General features: G+C 36.4%; 4 protein-coding genes across 8 annotated transcripts; 2 read left to right on the top strand and 2 right to left on the bottom strand.

Annotated features, from left to right (window-relative positions):
- Positions 1-446: 446 nt before the first annotated feature.
- LOC106413059 lies at positions 447-1,250 on the bottom strand. The gene has a single exon (XM_013853900.2). It carries the CDS (start codon positions 1,248-1,250, stop codon positions 447-449), a length of 804 nt encoding a protein of 267 aa, XP_013709354.1.
- Positions 1,251-5,495: 4,245 nt separating this feature from the next.
- On the top strand, positions 5,496-7,420 carry LOC106411933. Its single transcript, XM_013852798.3, has 5 exons — positions 5,496-5,907; positions 6,001-6,285; positions 6,363-6,618; positions 6,704-6,805; positions 6,918-7,420. The coding sequence occupies exons 1-5, from the start codon at positions 5,632-5,634 to the stop codon at positions 7,019-7,021; spliced, it is 1,023 nt and encodes a 340-aa protein (XP_013708252.1). The 5' UTR covers positions 5,496-5,631; the 3' UTR covers positions 7,022-7,420.
- A 7,114-nt stretch (positions 7,421-14,534) lies between these two features.
- Positions 14,535-20,120, bottom strand: BNAANNG17210D. 5 transcript variants are annotated; one of them, XR_007316550.1, is made up of 6 exons: positions 19,916-19,997; positions 19,324-19,644; positions 18,203-18,362; positions 16,174-16,615; positions 15,717-16,107; positions 14,535-15,628 (listed from the first exon to the last, which is right to left on the bottom strand). XR_007316550.1 is itself a non-coding variant. In XM_048741124.1 (4 exons), exons 1-3 carry the CDS (start codon positions 19,980-19,982, stop codon positions 18,205-18,207), a joined length of 546 nt encoding a protein of 181 aa, XP_048597081.1. In that variant the 5' UTR covers positions 19,983-19,997; the 3' UTR covers positions 14,535-16,615; positions 18,203-18,204. The 5 variants fall into 5 exon arrangements, 2 of the variants coding, with proteins under 2 accessions (XP_048597081.1, XP_048597082.1); XR_007316551.1 differs by having other exon boundaries at positions 14,535-15,014; positions 15,187-15,628; positions 15,717-16,615; XR_007316549.1 differs by having other exon boundaries at positions 15,717-16,615.
- Positions 20,121-20,913: 793 nt separating this feature from the next.
- Positions 20,914-23,366, top strand: LOC106382775 (fructose-1,6-bisphosphatase 1, chloroplastic). Its single transcript, XM_013822835.3, has 4 exons — positions 20,914-21,518; positions 22,267-22,494; positions 22,574-23,080; positions 23,153-23,366. Exons 1-4 carry the CDS (start codon positions 21,081-21,083, stop codon positions 23,222-23,224), a joined length of 1,245 nt encoding a protein of 414 aa, XP_013678289.1. The 5' UTR covers positions 20,914-21,080; the 3' UTR covers positions 23,225-23,366.
- Positions 23,367-25,070: the final 1,704 nt, after the last annotated feature.

Genomic DNA, 25,070 nt, shown 5'->3' on the forward strand with positions numbered 1-25,070 from the left:
TTTTCATTTGCGCAAATTTGTCCTTAGATTTCGAAAAGTTTGAGCAAGCCAATCATACGTTACATTCATTGCATACATCAGATCTCCTTTAGACTCTAATTGATACAGGAATGAAACAATATGCAAAACTGTAAGTACTACATGTGGACTATCGTAAGCCAACCCACATGGCCACATGTAAACAAAATGTCTATCATGTGAGTGTGTATTTCCTTTAGAATATCTTAATGCGTGTGAATAAGACATGCATGCAAAAATTTCTTTCTGAAATGGTCGAGGGTGCAAACTACAATGTAATTTGTATTTTCCTAGCGAAATGTATTAGATGATATAGATCGGTTTATTATGGTTAAGAGATAACCACTCTGGTTAGGTCTCCTTTAGCTGATCCAGAGTATTTAAAGTATGATGTAACTAACTTTGTACGTTTATCGGGTTAATTCATCTCAGTTCAATATGGTATTCTGTTGTTGAGATGCAAAGTACTGACTGTTCTGCTGCTGAACCGGTCGCTGTTGATAGTTGTTCTGTCCTCGAGGAGCAAAGCCAGCATTGGGATGAGAAGACTTGTTATACTTGTGACCAGGAGGATATCCATGGAGACGAAAGCATTTATCAACGACATGTCCAAGTTGATTACAGTAAGTACATAAAGGCCGTTGTTTGGGACGATAGCCTGAGTTGTTGTGAGTAGTAGCAAAGGCAGAGTGATCAGGAGCAACAACATCAATAGTAGGAAGACTCTCTGTTGGTCCTGAAGCTTGGAGAGCAACAGGTATTGAAGTAGTACTTGGTTTGATCCCTCGTTGACGTTCATCTTGAGTCACCAGATTGAACACATCTTCAATGGTCGGTATTGGTTTCAGCATCAAGATGTGACGACGAGTAGACTCATAAGACTCATTAAGCCCCATCAAGAACTTCGTGACTCTGCTTCGCTGTTGAAGACGTTCCCATAGCTCAGCTGCATTACACTCACACTTGCCACAGGAACACACAGGCAATTCAACATAGTTCTTATGCTCTTCCCATAGAGTTACCAAAGCTGTATAATAGGCACTAACGTCCATTGAACCCTGCTGAATCGAGCTTAGCTGTTGTTCAATCTCATAAACCCGTGGAGCATCATCCTGTTTGAAACGAGAAAGGATGTTCTTCCAAATAGCCTCAGCAGTAGACATAAACAATAGACTCTGGCCTATCCTTGCAAGTCGATGGAAATCTATGGCATCAACGCCTTGGACATCCATCAGCTTCCAAGTTAAAGCAACTGTCTGGTACTTTACATATTACTGAGTCTAGTTCACATAAGTCTGAACATTGTTCTGTCTGTCCTTTAGCAAAACAAAAGAGATTGTCATTTGAGTCGAGTAGTACTGTGTCTGTTTCACCTTTTGACTTAATCCATTTAGATGTTTGGGGTCCTTTCTCTATCGAGTCTGTTGAAGGTTATCGATATTTTCTTACGATAGTTGATGATTGTACAAGGGTGACTTGGGTATACATGATGCGTAATAAAAATGATGTTTTAACTGTCTTTCCAGAGTTTGTTAATCATGTTTCTACTCAATATCATTCTGCTATTAAAGTCATCCGCAGTGACAATGCTCCTGAACTAGCATTCACTCAACTTGTTAAACAACATGGTATGATTCATCACTTCTCTTGTGCATATACACCTCAACAAAACTCCATTTTTGAACGTAAACATCAACATATATTGAATGTTGCTCGCGCCTTATTGTTTCAATCTAAAATACCTTTAGCTTACTGGAGTGATTGTGTGTGTACTGTTGTGTATCTCATCAATAGGATACCTTCTGTGTTACTAGCTAACAAGTCTCCTTATGAACTATTGATGAAGAAGGCTCCTGATTACTCTCACTTAAAATCCTTTGGCTGTCTTTGTTATGTCTCTACTTTACCTAAGGATAGAAACAAATTCACTGCTCGTGATGATGCTTGTGTGTTCATGGGTTATCCTTCGGAATATAAATGATATAAAGTCTTGCATATTGGTTCAAATAAGATCTCGATTACTAGGCATGTTATTTTTCATGAAAATATTTTTCCTTTTACAGATGATAAACTTCATGATTGTTTAAACATTCCTAATATCTTTGACAATACTATCTTGCCATTGCATGTTCATGTGTTTGTTGATAGTGCTCCTCCTGTGCATTTAGAAACACAATTACCTAGGCATGACCCTGTTGTTGTTGAGACTGTTCCAATAAGTACAGGTCAAGGAAGTCTTGTAGGTGGCAGACCGAGACGCAATGTCAAAGCTTCAAGTTACTTATCTCAGTATCACTGTGCTCTTGCGCGTGTCTCTCTTCCTACTACCTTTGATACCTGTTCGATTCCATCTTTACCATCTTCCACGCCTTATCCTCTTTCCTCTGTTATTTCCTATTCCAATTTCACACCCCTTTATCAGTCTTATATCCTTTCATACTCCCTTGAAACAGAACCCACCTCTTTTAAACAAGCCATGTTATCCTCCAATTTTAAGAAGGCTACAAACGAAGAACTGCAGGCCATGGAAGCGAATCATACCTGGACTGTTGAATCATTGCCTCCGGGGAAGAATGTAGTTGGATGCAAATGGGTATATACTATCAAATACAAAGCTGATGGTACGATTGAGCGGTATAAAGCTCGTCTGGTTGCCAAAGGCTACACACAGCAAGAAAGTGTTGACTTCACAGACACGTTTTCTCCTGTTGCTAAGCTTGCGAGTGTCAAGCTTCTTCTGGCTCTTGCTGCGATACAAGGATGGAGTATGTCTCAAATGGACGTCTCTAATGCGTTTCTGCATAGTGATTTGGATGAGGAAATATTCATGAGTCTTCCTCAGGGTTATGTTCCAGCCTCTGGTTCTCTTCCACCAAATCCGGTATGTCGACTCCACAAGTCACTGTATGGTTTGAAACAAGCGTCCAGACAATTGGTATAATTGCCTCTCTGCAGTCTTTCTCTCTGCTGGTTACGTTCAATCACTAGCAGATAACACATTGTTTGTGAAACAAACGGGTTCTTCCTTTGTTGATGCACTTGTTTATGTGGACGACATCATGATCGTTGGTAGTGATGATGCTGTGATCCAACTTCTGAAAGATACACTTCACCAACATTTCAAAATTAAAGATCTTGGTCCTCTTCGCTTCTTTCTTGGTTTGGAGATTGCTCGACACTCAGAGGGGATCTCTATTTGTCAGAGGAAGTATGCGTTGAGTTTACTTTCTGATGCAGGACTTCTGGCTTGCAAGCCAAGTCCAATTCTGATGGATCCATTAGTGAAATTAAGTAGTGAATCTGGTATACCTCTTGCTGATCCTACTTCTTTTCGGGTTCTAATAGGTCGTTTCCTCTACTTGACGATCACTCGCCCTGATATAACATTTGCTGTCCACTGCTTAAGCCAGTTTATGTCTTCTCCTACTGACGTTCACCTCACTGCAGCTCATCGCATACTGCGTTATATCAAGAACAATCCAGGCCAGGGATTGTTCTACTCTGCTGCTTCACCTCTCTGTCTCAATGCGTTCTCGGATGCAAACTGGGCAACATGTCGGGATTCACGACGGTCTGTTACGGGTTATTGCGTCTACCTTGGAACGTCATTGATTACATGGAAATCAAAGAAACAAGATGTGATTAGTAGAAGCAGCACTGAAGCTGAGTATCGTAGCATGGCACACACGACTTGTGAACTTCTATGGCTTCAACAACTACTCACCAGCCTGAAGATTCAGGTCACCACCAAAGCCAAGCTTTTCTGTGACAACAAGTCGGCGATGTACATTGCTACAAACCCGGTCTTCCATGAACGGACTAAACACGTGGAGATAGACTGCCATACCGTCCGTGATCAAGTCAAGAGAGGGTTCATCACATTGATGCACGTTTCGAGTGCTAATCAGCATGCTGACATCTTCACGAAGCCGCTGCATACTGGACCTTTCCGCTCTTTACTTGATCGCATGTCTTTCTCAAGTCTCTTTCTTCCTCCTGATAATTCGAATTCAGAGACTTGACCGGGGGGTATTAGATGATATAGATCGGTTTATTATGGTTAAGAGATAACCACTCTGGTTAAGTCTCCTTTAGCTGATCCAGAGTATTTAAAGTATGATGTAACTAGCTTTGTACGTTTATCGGGTTAATTCATCTCAGTTCAATAAAATGCTAAAGGAGTGGTGGCATGAAATTTACAGTGCATTCTGGCTAAATTGTAATAGTGCTATGAATTTTACACCGATGGTAAGATTTATCTCATATGTACTAATTAAGTTACTAAAACTCTATATCAACACTTAAAATACACACTTGTCTACTGCAAACCAAACCTTTTTCTTTATCACAAAAACATTTCACTTGCAGCCGATGTATTTATCCATGTGTGCTATTTTGATCTTTAATCCATCGCCGTTTTCACAATCGACTAACTTTTTTTAATTTGTTTTAGAAGAAAACTTTTGGATGAAAGTAGTGGGAAATGGTGTGGAATAACTTGTACGCTAAGAATGACATCCCGTTCCCCGTTCTGCCAAGTGGGTACAAGATGGGCCAAATGTCCGCCTTGACAAATCCAAAAAATAAATTAAAACGCATGTCTTTTCCACGTCACATCATCGTGCAGTGCAGTGATCTGTTTTGGTTCCATCTGGTGCTGATCTGGTTTCATCACCGTTATACAATCCAACGGGAATATTTTAACTTCCAATGGGCAAAACCCTCATTCGTGTAGAGTATCGAGAAAGTAGCTATCAAATGAACGCGCTTTTCCACGACGGTAAGTGGTGGTGTGACACCAATATTTTCTGTTTAGTTTAGATTGTATCAGTAACCAATTATAATCTTTGCAGTCATATTATTGCACGGCATAAACATTTTAAGATCAATTTTAATAATTTTTTAAAAAAAAATTTAGAAGTCATGTATAATAGTTTCGTAAAATCTAAGGAGCAAGATAAAATTTTTTATTGCATTTTTCCCAGAACCAACCCATTTTGTTGCTGTCGGGAAAAGTAGAAGTTATCTCATCTCAGACGCTATTTTGTTGTAACGTTCATCATTTAAATCATGAAAGATATTCAATCAACCTATCCAAAGAAGAGACGCGACTATACTCGTATCAAACATGTCTAATACACGCTTTCACATTCAATGCCAAATCGTAAAACCACCAAGTTGAAAGGGTAGTTCGGTAAATTCGTTCAGGGCATTTGCCGAGGGAATGACGGTTTTAACTGCTATCACGTGCTGGTCAACCCGGATCACAGATATTCTGAGAGTAGGTCCCACTAATTTACTATCCCTCGTAGTAGGCCCCACACTCAACTCTCCCTGTACGCTGTATTCACAATGCGCGTGAAATCCATTTTCCAAACCGTAAGCGCGTGGAAACGAAACCTCTCCCCCACCACCACCACCACCACTATCCACTAACTTCACCTTCTTCCTTCGCGTACAAATACCTCTCGTCCCCTTTCCCTCCTGAAACTGGGTCCCTTAGATTTTCTTAAAAACTCATTATTGAAACTTAACGAAACAGCAACCTCCGCTATTAAAAATCCACTTCCTCTATAATCTCTATACTCGTGAGAGAGATTACTAAAGAGAGACATGGAGCCTACTAGCTGCTTAATCGACGACGACGCTGAGTTCCGGCTTCCCCCGGAGTTTCTCACTGACGATGACTTTCTCCTGGAAAAGGAAAACAAGCTTTTCAAGGGTGATGAGTCCAACTTGTTCCCATACGAGCTGAGTCATGGATACGGGCTGGACTCCGGTTTAGATAGAACCGATTACTTGACCGGGTTTACCAGAAAAACGGTTCGGTCAACCCAGGAAGATGATTTTTCCTGTGGATTTTCCGGTAGCAACGCTAACGACACCAAGGTAACTAGACATATACTCTTTTATCTTATCTCTGTTTACCATCGATTCCACATTTTTTTTGGAGGTTTTTACTGTGGCTTATGGTTCACACAGGTGTGGGGTGCGACTCGTTTGCCACAATCGACTCCGTGTGGGGCCGGAATCGGTTATCAGAGCTGTCAGACGAGAGCTTCTTCTCAGGCGGCGGCACGGGATATGTACTGCGCAGCAGTGGAGGAACTGGCGATGATTAATATCAACGGTTACAACAACCTTAGTGGCAGAGGAGTTCTCGATCTTCCAAGAAAACAACCACTCGCCGCAGCTAAAATCCCTAAGGACGGATCAGGCTACTACAGTCGCCAATCTCTCCAATACCAGAAGCTACAAGCTATCCAAGTAACGAATCTCAAATCAACATCATTTGATTGTTATCAGTTTTGGATGATGTTAATATTCTGTTATCTTTGTTGCAGTTTCAGCAGCTAAAACAGCAACAGCTGATGCAGCAGCAGCAGCAGCGCAGAGGATTAAAGGCTAATAACAACAAAACTGCTGGTCATGTGGATTTGTCTCCATCTGCATGGCCTAATCAGCCACAGAGGCGTGATGGTTCGGCCATGCGCGCTGTTTTCCTCGGAGACCGAACCGGGAAACCTAGATCAACCGGGACTGGCGTCTTCTTGCCCCGTCGTGTTAACCATACTGACGCCGAATCTCGCGAGAAGCCAAGTAAAGTTTCAATGATCTTATCTTTAATTTATTTTGGTTCCAGCCATAAATTTTCTAATTTTTCAATTCTTTTTTGGGATTTTAGCTCTTGCGACGGTTTTGGTTCCGGCTAGAGTGGCGGAGGTTCTTAACCTAGACGAATCTCTGGTCCAGCAGCCAGTGATCCGGTCTTCGGCTAGTCTCTATGGTATACCAAGCCCCAAACAACCCATAAGGATTTTTTTTTTGTCACAAGGATATTTGAAGTTGTCAATTTTGTATCATTTGGTTAATCTTTTTTTTTTGTTGTTAAATAACAGAGTCATCGTGGAGACAGAAGAGCAACAATGGTGGATTCTCGAGCCAGATGAAGATGGGACAGGGAGTGAATGAGCCTAGGTTACCTTCGGACTGGGCTTACTGACCGACTTGGGTTCACGTGAAACTTTTGGGTCTGTTTAGGAAAGGTTTGAAGAAAGTAAAAGGAGGAATAAGATTTAAGATTTGATGACATAGGGTAGTGAAATAGTAGAAAGATAGTTGAAGATTTAACCGACGAATAAAAATAAAGGGAGGGAGAAAGATGAAGAAGATCTTGTGGACAGAGACGAGGTTTTGGATCGTTTTAGCCACCATTCTTAACTAATCGAGCAAGAAAAGAAAAGAAAAGACCGAGACTTCTTTGTTTCCCTTTGGCTTTTTGTTGTTTGTTTTTCGGTTGTTCCTGGACATTTAGCATCCCACTTTCTCTCTCTATCGTTTGCTCCCACAACTCTTTAAGCAATGGAGAGGTATTAATTAGTAAAATAATTTTGTTTGCCAATGGAGGCGTCATCTCTAAATATCTTTGCATCCTGAAACACGTCTTAAAATTGCCAATAAGATATCTCGCAAACAATGAGGTATGTCCGCCCATAGGTTAGCATAGGTTAAGACCATTTTTTGATTTCGCCCAACGATCCTTGTTATTAGCTCTTTCAATCATAAACTCTTTAATTGTACACTTATCATTAATATAGTAATTTTTGTTCAAACAAAAATATAGTAATTGAAGCTGATTTATTAATACTTCATTTAATACTCAGGAGCACACGAACAGTTTTTTTTTTTTTTTTTTTTTTTTGAATATATGTTAAATTTATTCAAAGAAAACTGCTTTGTTTACAACAAGTGCATTTGTTTTTTGAGAAAGTTAAACCTTAGTTTCAACCCAACTCTGCTACCTTGTGGCAAGCCACAAAGTTAACGCTCCCGTATACTTCAAATCTCCTATTTGTCGCAATGAGAGACATCTGTTCCTGACTTGTCTATCAATTAACTTCACCAGGGAACCAACCAACAAAGGTGTGCCACCATGCCGTCTTTCATTCCTCTCCCGCCACAGAAAAGAAACAGTTACTTGCAAGGTGTATCGAGTGAGGAACCTCTCCAGCAAACCTCCATTTGTATCCATAACCATCACCATCAGCTCCAACCACAAAGTTGTGAACGAGGACTGCAGCAGGCCTTGCATCAGTTTCGACCAGACTTCTGCCGAGTAGCTACACTCAAAAAAAAGATGATCTCTTGATTCCATCACATTTTGATAGAGAACACATGACGGATTAGCTCCTACATTCCAAGCCAGCATGCGATCGCCAGTTGCCAATCTGTTTTGAATTGCTAACCAATGAAGGAAAGCATATTTTGGAATATGATGTTTAAACCAGATGCTCTTCCACCAGTGAACCAGAGGATCTTCTTTTCGAATAAGTTCCCATGTTTGCTTTGTATTGAAACCAGCTTTATATTTTCCTTCGCTCTGTTTCCAAAGTGCTATATCTGCATCTCCAGTGAGCTTCAACCTCTGATCCTCACAGATTTTTTTCACTTCATTGAACACATCAACCCTATGTCTTCTCCGCCGCCGGTTACTCAGAGCCACATCCACAGATGTAGACAATGGTATTCCCATATCAGTACTACCGTGTGGACCAAACAAGTCATAAAGCCTTCCCATACTAGACCAGGAGTCAAACCAAAAAGAAGTATTATGTCCATCACCCACGTGCATCTTATGAAAGCCCTTTGCCTTGTCCCGAAGCTTTACCAACTTGCGCCACATCCAGGAACCTTTTGTAGTAGTTTCTTTAATAGACCAAAACGAGCAGTTCTTGAACAGATTCTGCTTAGTCCACTGCGCCCACAAGGAAGCTTGAGAGGATATTGTCCGCCAAATGAGTTTCAGGCAGCAGACTTGATTAACTTCTTTCAGAGGCCGGAGACCTAGTCCACCATCACACTTCCTCCTGCATACTATTTCCCAAGAAACTTTAGCTTTCTTAGTGTTCAGAGTAGGCCCCGACCAAAGAAAAGCAGCACATATGCTGTTAATCTCTTTGATACACGCTCCCGGTAAGATAAAACCTGCCATCCAAAAGTTCACAATACTGAAAAGGACAGACCGGATCAACTCTAACCTTCCAGCCATCGATAAGAAGCGATTCGTCCAGTGGGTAATGCGGTTTCTTATCTTGTCGATGAGAATACCATAATCATCTTTTCCCATCCTTTTTGTGAGCAGCGGTAGTCCGAGATAACGGACTGGTAATTTCTCAGATGCAAAATCAAACCTTTGCTCCAGTAGGCCTGTTTCTGCTTCAGACAACCCCGCGTAATAAATGGTAGTCTTCTCCATGCTGATTTTGAGACCCGAGATCTTCCCAAAAAAATTAAATACGTCCACAATGCTCTCAATGGACCTGACTCTACCATCAGTGAAAACCATTATATCATCGGCAAAGCTCAAGTGAGTTAGCCCCAGGTTCTTGCATTTGGGATGATACCCCATGTTACTGTCATTTGCCGATTTGTCTAGCAACTTCGATAGAACATTCATACAGATTACAAAGAGGTAAGGAGACAGTGCACATCCTTGTCTCAGACCTCTTGCACTTTGGAAGTAACCAGCAAGTTCACCGTTGACTTGGACAGAGAATGATGCCGTTGAGATACAAAGAGAAATCCAATGGATGAACATTGGAGGAAAGTCCATAGCTTCTAAAGTTTTGACAAGAAAGCTCCATTGCACTGTATCGAAAGCTTTAGAGATGTCAATCTTTAAAGCACATCTAGAGGAGATCGTGTCTTTGTGATAGTCTTTCACCAGCTCGGTAGCAAGGAGGAGATTCTCAATAAGAAGACGGCCTTTCACGAATGCAGATTGATTCAGAGCAATGAAGTCCGGCAGAGTGATCTTCAGTCTGTTGGCTAGTATTTTGGAAATGACTTTGTATAAAACATTACACAATGATATTGGTCGATAGTCCTTCATCTCGAGAGCCACTGTTTTCTTCGGTATCAAGGCTAGAATTGTTGTGTTCACTCCTTTTGGCAAGAAACCTTTCGCAAAGAAAGACTGGACTGAAATAATGAATTCTTGCCCTATAATAGACCATGCTGCTTTGAAGAACTCAACTGTATATCCATCTGGCCCTGGAGATTTATCACTCGGCATACTAAACAGTACTTTGGTGATTTCTTCCGCTGTTACCTCTTTTGTAAGATCATGTTGATCAGTCACTGAGCATCTGTAGGGTAAAATCTCACGCAAACTACACACATCTATACCCTCAAAATCAGTTGGCTGGTGCTGGAGGAACTCTTTAAAAAAACCCACAGCTTCTTCTTTTATTTCATCAGGTTGCTTGACAGTACGGCCATCTCTACACTTTACTTCCTTGATTGAGTTATTTATTTCTCTTGCAACGGCAGCCCGATGAAAAACTTTATTGTTTTTGTCCCCAACCTTCAGCCAATGCAATTTGGATTTTTGTTTGAGAAATCCCTCTTCCAATCTAGCAACAAGCTCCCAGCGTGCATATGCACTGTTCTCCCTATCCAAATTTCCTTGTGTTGGATTTCGAATAGTCTCCTCTTGGTACGTACACAAATTCTCATAGGCCTCTTTGGCTTTCATAGGGAGATTCCCCATTCTTTCCTTTGCAAGCACTCTGATTTTAGGTTTTAGAGCTTTTAACTTCTTAGAGAAGCGATATAGCGAAGAAGTTGACAGGAAAATAGGCTCGGTGGACTGCCAGTGATCCTCCACCAGTGGCTTAAAACCTTCGAGCTCTGCAACTGCATTGACAAACTTGAACGGCCTTTTTGGTCTATTCAGTACTGAGCTAAGAAGAAACCTGCAGCGTAGGTGATCCGAGCAGCCTCCAGCCTCAAAAACACTATAGGACTGAGGATATAAACCAAGCCAATGATCGTTTATCAGAACTCGGTCGAGTTTCTTTGATATAAGACCTTCCTCTCTTTTATTTGTCCATGTATACTGAGGGCCATGACCAGCTAGATCCAGCAGGTTGCAGTGGTGCGTTACATCCTGAAAGTCTCTCATTCCTTGCGATACTGTGTTTCTCCTCCCATACATCGAGTGTTCTTCCGCGTCTAGAATCTCATTAAAATCTCCATTTATTATCCAAGCCTTCCGACGAATAATCGGTGAATCCTGATGAGCTTTCAGATCATTCCATAGCTCTCTCCTCTCCAATTCAGTGTTGTGAGCATACACACATGTGTAGAAAAATTCTTCTGCATCTTCACCAATAGCAACTGAGACTGTGATCATTTGATCAGTCTTGTAGAAAGGTGTAACTCTTACTTCCGGTCCCCACACTAGCCATATTCGGCCAAGTGGATTAAATTCATAATTGGACATCAGATTCCAATCTTTAAAGACTGAACTGAAAATCCTCTGACTTCTTCCTTCCTTTACCCGCGTTTCCAACAACGCTCCGAACATAAATCCTTGATCCTGAACCCACTTCTTCACTACAGAATGTTTGATTGACTTATTGAAACCTCGAACATTCCAGAAGAACCCCGAACAGTTTGGGAACTGGATTTGATTAAATGCTGAAATGCTGGTCTTCTATAGAGCAACGTGCAGTCTTTGTCCTAAGCCATTTGCTGTTACAAAATAGACATTGTCGCCAGATTAATTATTGACACCACCTTCAATATCGAAATGTTAGTAATAGCAGCTGTCTTTTTTTCAGTCAACAAAAAAAAAAAGAAGTATGATAGTGCACAAAAAAAGAAGGGTACGATATCGTCTTATGTAACTTGAGCTTTTTTTTAAGATTACAATCATGACACGCATGTTTGTTTAAGCTTAATTATGTAATCAAGATTACTGCTGGTCATGCTAGTAGTAATTTTTGAAACCACACCAATTTATTTCTCGGCTTTCACAATAAAGTATACGTTCTCCTGGCTATACTTCGACCGTAATTTATTTGGCATTTTGTTTATTCTGTCAAGATGTTCCGAGAAATCAGGTGTGCACATTTTGATGTAGAAGGCGTAACATTATGACTTTTGTTTTTCAATGTCACATAATTCACTTATCCACACAAAACACTAAATATGCAAAAGGGTAATGTTATTGCCTCTCAACTTTTGCAGCGGATGGCCTAAGTCACCTGTTCGAGTTAAGCTGATTCGACCAAATCCGACGTCCGGTTTCATACTAGACTGGGAAACCATTATTGTCTTCGTGTTTGCTGGAGATGGGACCTACGTGTCGGATATTGGTGTTCTGTACTTTGACTGGTTCACGCGGTTCTTTGCGTTCTTCATTATTTGTAGTTATTATTTGGATAAAGTTTAATGAAATTCACTTGCATTTTCACATGACTCCGCATCTTCTCCCAGATATCACATAAGATATAGACATACAGTATAAAGAGTATACAATATGATTGTGTCGAAGAAAACAACGCTTTTATACATGCATGTTGGTCTCTTTTTCACATTCACAGTATCGTAGTGTTCATATTATAACCTGAAGTACTACATTTGTATCTTTTTACCCAACTAAAAAGGGGAAAACTAAAAAAGACTATTACAAGCAATATAATAAACTAGTAACAATTTGATTTTTAAGTGGCAATAAATGCTAAGATCCAAATACACGTACGGTCCGGTGCGGTGAATGGGCAATAAACAAATCAGTGGCATTTGTGAAGGGCGCGTTTTAATGAGAAAAATCACGGTGTTTGATAGTTAATGTCTTAATGATGATGACTACTATGTACTGAAGACAAAACGTATTTTGGAATTGGTTTATTAAATTGGAGTAAAAAAGTACGAAGTCGGTCCAATTTTTTTTTTGATGAAATTTGAAATTTATTGGTCAACTAGGAGAAATAATTACATTTACAAAAGAATCAGGTTATGAAAAATATACTGAAAAAGAAAAGAATAAGAAAACCTAAGAATAACGCTGTATTTAATATATATATATATATATATATTACAATATATTATTTATATGCTATAAAAATATGTATAGAAACTGAATTAGAAATGAGTAAAACTTATAATTTTTTTTTTACTATCTAAATATGTATGGGATGATGAACAAATGCGAAATGAATAAAGAATTTTTTAAACTTTTATTATATATTATTTATATCATATTTGTGTTTTTATTTATATGTTATTTAATATTTTATAATATATTTTCCTACGATTATAATCTATTTCTTACAATTGTGAAGCAAAGCTAATTTAAATATTGATTGCTTTAAATAAAACAAATTTTAAAAATGTTGTATGTGTTAACAACACTGAAAATTCTATGAAAAGATTATTATTACTATATTTTTTTGCCAGCAATTGTTATTACCATATTATTTGTTTAGTTATTAGCAAAAAGATATCTTACAGTCTAGCTATAGTTAAAATATTATTCGGATTAAAACTCAGTGTAAAATGATAATCAAAATATTATTAATAGATATTCACAATTTATCCAAATTTTATTATTAGATATTAGTTAGTTTTAAAATTACTATTTAAAAAAATACAATCAGGTTATTATGTTGTTATTAACAACTAATTTTTATATACCAATTAGGGGAGTTATGAATTTATTTTTAGCCCAAAACTATGATCCAAAAACATTATTTTCTTATAATTTCGTTTTCATTTAGAGTAAAACATTCTACAATCTTGTACATATTGCATGGAAGCTTCGTCGTACGTTCGCTTCCCGCTTCGTCGTACGTTCGCTTCCCGCTTCGTCGTACATTCGCTTTCCGCTTCGGAACCAAAAGTCGGAATCAGAAGCTTGTAGAAGCTCTCGGAATCTCACTTCTAATACGCTTCCAAAAATACCTCTTTAAAACCAAGTTGGAAACTTACGAATCCCTTTTCGGAATCACACTTCCATTTTAAAAAAAATGTCATAAGTAAATAAGAATATAAGAAACATTGTTTTTGTTTTTATATAATAGTGAAAATAGAGAATATAAATATACAAATATTAAAACTAATACTAAAAATTATCTTTATGCATTGAGGGTTTGTTAATGATTTATGATTATTAAAAATAATTAGTATAATAATATCTTATAAACTTAATTTGTGTATATTTTATGGTTTTAACATGAAATCATTTAAAATTATTATAAATAAATAAATGTTTTATTTTTAATTTGAATCATATAATTTTTAGTCATATTTGTAATTTTTATATTTTAATATGTATATATACATATATAATTATACGGTTCTGACATATTTCCGCTTCCTAATTTTTTTTAAATCTCGCTTCTACGCTTTCATACGGTTCCGCTTTCCCGTATCCGTTTATGTTTCCATGTAACATATACTAATATCACAAGTTGAAAATATAAATTATTTATAATTCGATAGAGCCTTATTATTTTAATGTCCATAAAAAAAATTAGTGATATAAATGATTAGTTTTTTTCTTACTTTGTGTCTTTAATATTTGTTTTGTTAAACTTCATTCACTATTTTGTTTTTTAATCTTTTTTTTTTTGTGAACAGAAATGTTAAAACATTTGTTGGCCGTTATTGTTTAATGTGGTTCGGTTAATCTTGTAAGAAGTCTGCAATAAACTAACATGGTGGAATTGAGACAAAACATAAATACATATATAATTTCTCACGATGATAGTACGATCATGTTCTGCATATTACATTTCCAAACTGTATCACAGGTAATTTGTCAACATGCTTTACTCACTGAGCTAGCTTGTATCTCTTTGTCCTCTCTAGCTCACCCAAAGCTTTGGTTACCATTTTCAACGCTTTCTTTAGCTTCTTTAACGTCTTCCTCTCTCTTTCTTGCAGGTCCTCCAAACACAGCATCATGGACTTCTTTATGAGCGATCCTTATCATCACACTCTTCAGGAAGTTCGGTACCTTGTACATTCCCTGTCACCAGCTACAGTTTTCTTGCACCATCTTTTGATTTAACTGTGGTAGACATTGGGGACATGACCTGCCTCTTCAACGCTGCCATTTCATCTTCCGACTAACCTGCTTTATTCAGCTAGTGTTTTGCCTCTCCGCATCTACCATCTCGTCTTTTTTTGCCCGTGTTCTGTAGCTGAATGAAATGAGTTTGAAACGAAAATATCGAATGCGGTAACGTCAGTCAACTTCCAACAGTCAAAAGTACAACACATGGATACTCAGAATTGAGCAAAAAAAAGTTGTTTGTGAGCTGAAAACGAAGGCAACATCACAAAACACGTAATGTAAGAGATTAGAGAGCAAACCTGACTGTAACCTGCGGAGAGAGCAAACCTGACTGTAACCTGCGGAGACGCTTCTCTTGATCCGAAGCATTTCTCTATGTGTCGTCTTTCCCACGTTGCACCTAAGACTCGTGCCACTTGGTGTAACAGAAACTTCCAAACCAACTTCTTCCTCTTATATATTAACCAATCCCAAACTTATATATTAATCAGACTGAAATATATATATATATATATATATATATATATATATATAAATATCCCATTGTATACACTGAAACAATAAGCTGGATTCATTAGATTCTCTGACTCCAAGTGACAAAAACAAAGGGAAGACACAAGATAGATAGTCATATATTATAGTGAAATTTGTATACGTACCTTTGTTTGTTTTTCTTTTTGGTTCGCAGCTGCACCAACTTTTTATCTGGCCTCTTCTTCCACACATGCGTGATTCCACATACTTCATATATGCAATGAGTAATGCCACAACCATTCAATCACAATACATAACGAAAAATTCATATGGAACCAAATAAACTCATACAAACCATCTGCCTATCCCGTGAGCTCGAACCATCGCTGTAGTAGTCCAGCATATCTATGCTGCAGGATATACTTCAGCGACACTATCCTATTCCTCATCGATCTATCAATGGCCTTATGCATTTGGTTTGTCGACGTCCAGTTGCCCTGATGCCGCCTTAAGTTTCTTTCTCTCCATATGTGATAAATGACTGTTTGGAAGATTATCTTGAGAAGAATGGAGTCAAGTCTATTTACCCTCTCGCGTTTGATCGCATTAAGCGTAATAGACTAGTCAGGGTTAGTCATGCGGCCAAAGAATCCTCTCACCAGACCTTCCCAAACAGTGAAAAAGTAGGGACAATCAAAGAAGAGATGATCACTTGTCTCATCCCTTTCTCCACAAAGTCCACACTCCTGCGTGATACCCCAATCAAAAAAGAAAGCCGGTTTTGTACTGCTAGTTAAGTGATAAAAGCGTACCGATGTGTGGTTTGAGTGAACCATACGACCTTATACCAGTCAACCTTAGGCTTTTTGGGCCTAATCTGCTCACAAGTGCTTGCAGTAGAGAAACTGTCTTGGAACTCATCCTCTCCTCGCTTCCACAGAACCAGATCATCTCCCCTATCTGCATCAGGAGCCGGCATTGCGAGTATCTGATTGTATAAAATCTGGAACCTCCTGCTGCGTTTGTTTCTCAAATTCCAGCCATCACTGGAGACCGCATCACACGCCAGCGTTCGTCGAGAAAGACCCAGATACATTGTGCCTATGGCCCCTATGACATCAATCAATTTTTCTGTACCCATCCAATTATCAAACCAGAAAGACGTAGTTGATCCATCTCGAACCTCCATTTTCATAAACTCATAAGCTAAATCCCTTAGCTAAAAGTAACTTCCTCCAAATACAAGAATCCTTACTGTCATCACAATTAGAATGCAATTAGAATGCAAGAGAATGAATTAGTAAAATCAGAGAAGTTCTGGTTAAAGGACACAAAAAATAAAAACTTACTTTTTAAAAGATATTATTAATAATATATATTTGAAATTAAATTATCATAAAACTAATAAAATATTTTATATTTTGGAACATCACATGTAAACGAAAGGAATAACTTTGAAATGTATATCTATTTCATCTCTCCCTTCTTCTCTCTTCTGTCATTATATTGATTTACTGCTGCTCTTGCAGACCAATTTCTCGAACATGTGCACATTATCATCCTGCATAGCATATATTGTTGGGTAACAAATTGGATTGTTGAAGACTGCGGCTCATAATCTCTCATGTAACGTAGGACATCTCTAACCATTTTCACTTTAGAGATTTTTATTATAAAGATAAAATAGAGATTGAAATTTTGTTCTAATGTGTTCCTTCGTAACATCGGCAAATATACCATTTCTCTATAATAGAGAAATACAACAGAGCAAAAATTCATTTCTATTTTACTTTTATAATAGAAATTTTTAAAATAGAAGTGAAATGGAATTGGTCTTAGTGGCATAGTATCAGTGTAACTGATTTTGTTTTGGTTTCACATAAATGTTGTAACCATTTGCAAAAATAAAGCAAAAGAAAATACAAACCCGTTCCATATTACATGAGCTACAAGTTAAGCTCATGCGTACGTACAATGTAAGTTCGTTCTCCTCTTAAAGCATTTCCAGCGTACATTTCTATATATTTTTTCTAAAATAGATATTTTTATTGCAAAGTTTGATTTTTTTCTAATGTATGCATATATAATAAGATTTTTTATTATATACAAAAATATAAATGAATCCTATTTTTTGCCGTTGTATTTAAAAATGAAGATATCAGTTTTTTATTTTTTCGCCTATAGATAGATAAACTCTATTATAAGTATACATTGGATAAATCCACTTTTATAATACAGTTCAACATTAAGGTTTTTTCATTTTATATACAATTCAACTTTAGGTTTTACCATTTTATATAAAAAGTACCAGGATAAGCTTCAAGAGAAATTGAACCATAAACTGAAAGACATTTGTTCGTATTTATTAAATAGATGTTATAATCGAGGTATTAAGACCACATCTCCAATGACTTACTCTATGTTTTACTCTAAAATACAGTAACTCTATAATAGAGTTTGAGTTTTCTCCAATGGTACTCTATTTTAGAGTAGAAAATAGAATGATGAACAAAAAAATAGCAAGTTACTATATTTAGAGTAAACCTATTTTTCACTCTATTATAAAGTGAGAAATAAAGTACCATTGGAGCATTTTTACTCTAAATTAGAGTGAAAAATATAGTGAGATTAGAGATGCCCTAAGCATCGAGGTATTAAGTTGCAACTGCACATGGCATATAACACGATAACAAAGTAAAGATATAACAAAAGTTTTTACTATATGGGAAAATGTTAAGGAAAAGAACCAAAAATCAAACTCACTCTATTTCATCTTCTTTCTCAAATGAATCAATTAAAAACATAAATCATGGCACACGTGAAATTAATTAATAACATTACTTTTACATAGCAGCCGGAGCTAGAGCAGGGGCTGAGGTGTCGGAGACAGGACCTGAAGCAGGCTCGGAAGGCCCAGGAGCGGCACCGGAACTGAGCATTTCCAACATTGAACGGTGAGGATTTATCCGCTGAGCATCACATAGATCAGGTAAAAATGCGCCTGCATGTAGTCAATTGATACGTTGCGTCAAATTTACACTTTACATACATATTGTACCAGCGTAATTTACGTAACCATATTATGCAGTAGATAAATCACTATGATCACTCAAATAATATTTAAGTTAGTGAAGCATAACAATCAAGCTCCTACCCAAATTCCTTGCTTTGGCGATAAGAAACTCCCGAAATATTAAAGTAAGTTTCATGCATGCTTAGAAAAAGGACCCGACCCAAGGTCCCAAGGAATATAGCAAAAACACATAAAACACACAAGTATATGATTCCTTACTTCATTAATCAGCCATCTTAAACAAAATTTTAACTTTCTATTTACAGTAATCACTAGATTTTGTTCCTATTTTCGTAAATACAATTTTGTTTTCGCTTTTTGGTATCGAATATCAATGTCTCAACAAATGTTTTTGCAAAAAATTCAGTTACGTAGGTATAATGGACCTTCAATGGTATGTATACTTTAGCACAACAAAAAGAAGGGTATATGCTTTTGTAGTTAATAAACATACAAACGTGTATACCTAATTAATTATTAAAATGGACTTACATTGATTAATTTTACTATATACAGTATATAGCAAGACCTTTCATAACAGCATTCAAATATTTCATCGGAATATCGATCAGACCGACCCTTAAATTTTAAAGGCTATAATCAATTTAATAAAAATATTAAAAAAATATTAATATTTTTTTAACAATTATGGAAACTGTTGTCAAAAAAAAAAACAATTATGGAAACTTATGTTTACTTAAATAATTTATTAGATTATGGAGATTTTACGCCAATGTTGTAGACATTTTACACCAATGTTTCACCTGCCATGCCGAAAACCCGTCTTGATGTATCATATCATATGCAGGTTATAAGATTTATATATCTACACACACCAAGAAAATGTCAACGTACTCAAGAAAAACTTAAGAAAAGCTCAAGATGGTACCTTCACCGGCTGCGAGATTGAAATAAAGATCAAGAATGTTAGGACAATAATCCAAACAAGCCGGAGAGCAAAGCTTAGCGGCGAAACCTGCCTCCATCATTGCGTCCGACGAGATCCCTACTGTTTTCCGATCAACCCCACAAGCAGCTACACACTCATCGCTCTCCACGTGGTTTACAATCCCTTCAACCTCCACCGCGGAAGTCCGGCAAGTGTATTCTCCTGCAACGTTAGCTGTCTCCAACAAACATCTTTTCCCGGAAGCCGATATCGAGAACGCGCATATATTCGTGGGCAGGTTCTCGCAAATGATTCCCTCCCCTATAGGAAATACAAAACATAGACTGATAAAGAAAACAAAAATGAAATGTTCACATAAATGATTTTCTTTTCCTATGGTTCATCTTAAACCGGTCATGTTATCAGTCAAAATGTAAAATCTATGGTTTATTCCTTTGATTTAAAAACTGAAAACATGTCTAACCAAGTATAATTTTTGAGATAAGAAATATGGAAAAGATCTTAGTGTTCTTGATCATGATCTTGGGTTAACAGTTAGAGATTTATATAAAATAGATATATCAGTACGTACCTAAAGCGGCATGAAGAAGAGATGAGAGAATCAGAAAGATTGACAGTTTGAGGGAAGAATAAGACATTGTTTCTGTTTTTTAGGTCTCTCTTCTTGTCTTTCTCCTTTATTGATTTTAGGGGTTTAAAGTTAACTTGATTAAAGAGTAAATAGTAATATAGAGAGAAGATGGGGATATAATTCGTATATTGAAGAAGATGCTGTGAGGTTTGTGAGTACATTGTATATATAGAAGATCTTTTGATGAATGATTTGTATATACTAATTAAATTTTTATTCTATATAGCATTATCTAGATATGGTTTTATTTATCTATATGAAAGTATTTTCTAGGTTTTTGTCCAAAAAAAAGAAAGTACTTGCTAGGCTTTTGTCGATATTCAAATAGTTTAACGAAGCAACTATGGTTATTATGTAAAGTATTGTGCTTCTTAAAACTTATATAATGACTTTTATATTTCTTTTCTGTGCCAAAAAGCTATGCATTGTTTTGAATTTTTATTATTCATAGCTTCATTGTTCTCGCCATCTCAAGATTTTTTCTCTGAATCTTCAGATTCGCTACATGATATTATATAAACATTTTTAATGATTATCATTTGTAAATTGGGCATTTAAAAAAAAATTGCAGGCAACGTAAGCAAAAATACATAAACTATTGTAAAAAGATTTAGTTGAATCATCTTTTTCATTAACAAGACTTTCACTAGTGGGTGGGTGGCTTCCTTGGAAACAAAGCGACGTGCGTAGTACAATGTACATGTCTTCACGTCCGCATTGAGCTTCAAAGTAAATATCGGTACAACTTTTGAAGGAGAAATTATAAAATCAAGTATAATAAGTTGTTTTAGTTAAATAGTGTAGTCAAAACTATATTGTGTCGTGGTGTTGGGTTGACTAAGATAAACTTACATCAGGCCCAACACAACTGAATCCTTAACAAACATTGTAGCCTGCTTATGCAGATATATATGCTTATCAGTTATCACATTCACTTTTGTTTCAACTCCGTAAGAGCAATGCCACGTGTCAACTCCATAGAAGATAAGTGGAATCCACATGAATCGAATCCTTCGTCCACCTCACAATCCGATCCTCTCTCATCACCTCCAAACACACAAAACTCCCATCAGCTCAAACTTTTTCAAAACACAAACGCTCAAAAATGGCAGCAACCGCCGCAACAACCTCGTCGTCTCATCTTCTTCTCTCAAGCTCTCGTCACTTAGCATCCTCATCTCAGCCACGAATCCTTTTCCAGAGATCTCTGTTTTCCGGCGGGAAACGGGCTGGGAAAAACCATCATGCTGCTGGTGGAGTGAGGTGTATGGCGGTTGCAGCGGATGCTTCGGCGGAGGCTAAGCCGGCGGCGAGGAAGAAGAGTGGGTACGAGCTTCAGACGCTGACGGGTTGGTTGCTGAGACAAGAGCAGAAAGGAGAGATAGATACAGAGATGACGATAGTGATGTCGAGCATAGCGATGGCTTGTAAGCAGATCGCTTCGCTTGTACAGCGCGCCGGAATCTCTAATCTGACCGGCGTTCAAGGAGCTGTTAACATTCAGGGAGAGGATCAGAAGAAGCTTGACGTCGTCTCTAATGAGGTCAACTATTATTCACGTGTTTGGATATTCTTTTTAAAAGTTTGGATATCAATACGTTTTAGATGCAGAATCCTTTGCAACCAACCTTAAACCATAAAAGAATAAAATAAAACACATGCTATATACAGTGTTTAACTATATATACACATACATGTAGACACTAAGTAGAGGAAACACATGTTCTAGTGGATTATTGGTTAAGTGTATAGCTTTTAAGTTTTATTGATATAGTTGTACGTTTTTTTTGGTATGAGAAAATTCTACCTTTTTAAAAATATTTAAATACGTTGCTTTAGAAAAAAAAGCATATGAACAAACAACAAAACGTTGTAGAGGTTGTGGATTTTATATGGAATCCACTAAAATATTTAAAGACTATAATTGGAAAACAAATATTGTAAAAATGCTGCAAATACTGTAAAATATTTTTATAGCCTTACCAATCATATGGTCGTAATGTCTCCAAAATCATTTTAGGTTCTGATTGGTAAATTGTGGAATCGCCTGATGGTTGAACAATCTCACAATGTTACTAATGTGTAACCTTTTTCAAAAAGTTAGTTAATTAAGTCGTCTACATATGACTCTCATGAAATGGCAATTATGATATTTTGATTAATATGTAAACTTGCCAAGCTAGACAACTTAACTTCAATCTACTAAAAGTAAACCTTAGTTTATACATGATGGAAATGGTTGGATGGAGCGAATAAACAAAGTATATGACATAACAAAATAAATGGTGCAGGTGTTTTCAAACTGTTTGAGATCAAGTGGAAGGACAGGGATCATTGCGTCAGAGGAAGAGGACGTCCCCGTAGCAGTTGAAGAGAGTTACTCCGGCAACTACATTGTCGTCTTCGATCCTCTCGACGGTTCCTCCAACATCGACGCTGCAGTTTCCACCGGTTCAATCTTCGGTATCTACAGCCCCAATGACGAGTGTATCGTTGACGACTCCGACGATATCTCCGCTGTAAACTAACTACTACTCTCCCTTTCACCTAACACTCCTAAAAGATATATAATGTTGGCTGTGTGTTGCTTGCTTGCAGCTTGGGTCAGAAGAACAAAGGTGTATAGTAAACGTGTGTCAACCAGGGAACAACTTGCTAGCAGCTGGCTACTGTATGTACTCGAGCTCAGTCATCTTCGTTCTCACCTTAGGCAAAGGCGTTTTCTCCTTCACACTCGACCCAATGTACGGCGAGTTCGTCCTGACTCAAGAGAACATTGAGATCCCCAAAGCAGGGAAAATCTACTCTTTCAACGAAGGGAACTACCAGATGTGGGACGAGAAACTGAAGAAGTATATCGATGATCTCAAGGACCCTGGTCCAAGTGGGAAGCCTTACTCTGCAAGGTACATTGGTAGTTTGGTCGGAGACTTTCACAGAACTTTGTTGTATGGTGGGATTTACGGGTACCCTCGTGATGCCAAGAGCAAAAACGGTAAGCTTAGGCTTTTATATGAGTGTGCACCGATGAGTTTCATCGTTGAACAAGCTGGAGGAAAAGGATCAGATGGTCACCAAAGAGTACTAGATATCCAACCCACCGAGGTAACTCAAAACACATCCCTCATGTTTAGCTTATTACAGTACACTAAATATCTTATTTGGGATACCTGACAGATACATCAGAGGGTTCCACTTTACATTGGAAGCAAAGACGAAGTAGAGAAGCTGGAGAAGTACTTGGCTTGAGTCATGTACCAAACATAAGCCTTTTGATTTCTGTTGTAGCCATTTGTCTGACTACATGGCACACCCCAATAGATGCAAAAACGATGAAAGTTCTATTTTGTTATATATATGTCAATATAGACGCACAAGGCCAGTCCTGAGATTTTGAAGGTTCCATACAAAATTTAAAAAAATATTTTAAATATTATATACATATTAAATAATTATATAAAAATTATTTATTATAATATTTACATTTTATAAAACATAACCAACTGAAATATATATTTATATATATATATATATATACATCTGTATGTTACATTAATTAATATGTTTGTTTTCTTGCATAAAAAACTTTTGATTTAATGTATTAATGGAGTTTAACTCAGTATGCCCTTGTCACAAAAAAAATCAATCTCAATACCCTTCACTTATTCTCAATATTTGTTTCATTTATGGAGAAATTTCATGTTTACCACTTTCATGTACCACTTTTCATCTAACCACCACTAAAGAGACATTTTTCAAAAATACTTTTTTTCATTAATTGACAAAATACTCTTACACATTTGTTCTATATATATATAATAAATCATTATTTAAATAAACAAAAAAAATAAAAAAAGTAAAATTAAAATAATATTTTTTTTATGTTTTCGAATTATATTTTTTCAAATTCGAACTTTTTATATTTCTTTGAATCTTTTTTTCAAAATTGTTTTTTTTTTTCAAAATTTCTTTTTAAAAATCGTAAATTATGTTTGAAACTATTTTTAAATTTTATTTTTATATATTTTTAAATATTTATTTATATATTTATTAGAATTCTAAATTTCAGATTCCAAAAACCCTACTCCACCCCTCAATTCTAAACCCTAAGTCTAGATTAGTTAACCCTAGGAGTATAAGTGTTTTTTACTCTTCATTAAAAGTGAAGCTAAAAGTGATTAATGTAGATATGAAAAGTGGCACTATGAATGTGATATTTATGGCAATTTCACTTGGAAAAATTTCATGTTTACCACTTTCATAATACTACTTTTCATTTTTACCACCACTAAATTGATATTTTTTAAAATACTTTCTTCATTGGTGGTAAAAGATTCTTATACTCTCGTTCTGTATATCTATATAATAAATTATTATTTAAATAAATAAATAAAAATAAAAAATAAAAATAATAAAAAAATATTTTTTTTTATGTTTTTGAATTATACTATTTCAAATTCGAAATTTTGTATAATTTTTTTTTTGAACTTTTTTTCCAATTTTCTTTTTGAAAATCGAAATTAATGTTTGAAACTATTTTTTATTGTTTTTAAAATATTTTTTAAGTATTTATTTATATATTTATTAGAATCATAAATATTATATTCCAAAAACTCTATCCCACCCCTCAACTCTAAACTCTAAGTCTAAATTATTTAACCATTGGGATATAATTATCTTCTATCTTTCATTAAAAACGAGAGTAAAAATGATTAGTATATACATTAAAAATGGTACTATGAATATAATATTTGTGGTAATTTTTCATTTCTCTTGCTTCGTCGGAGGAGAACCGATCCTTGACTTATACTTAGATACTTCACCAAATGCATACTATAAATATTTACAATCACGTCGAGCATTTGGAGTTAGTCTTTCACCAATATAATTGTGTTACAACTTAATATAAGAAAATTTAATAATTATATCTAAAATCTCGATCGTTTAACAATATATATATTATGAAATTTAATTACTTAAAATATACGTATCATTATGGCATATCACGAAAGAAAAAAACAAGAAAAAAAAAGTTTGAAGAAACATGAGATCCTTGTTGGAAAAGGATTTTGTTTTCTCCAATATATATTAGGAA

Source organism: Brassica napus, chromosome A9, assembly GCF_020379485.1.
Source record: "Brassica napus cultivar Da-Ae chromosome A9, Da-Ae, whole genome shotgun sequence".
NCBI lineage: Eukaryota > Viridiplantae > Streptophyta > Magnoliopsida > Brassicales > Brassicaceae > Brassica > Brassica napus.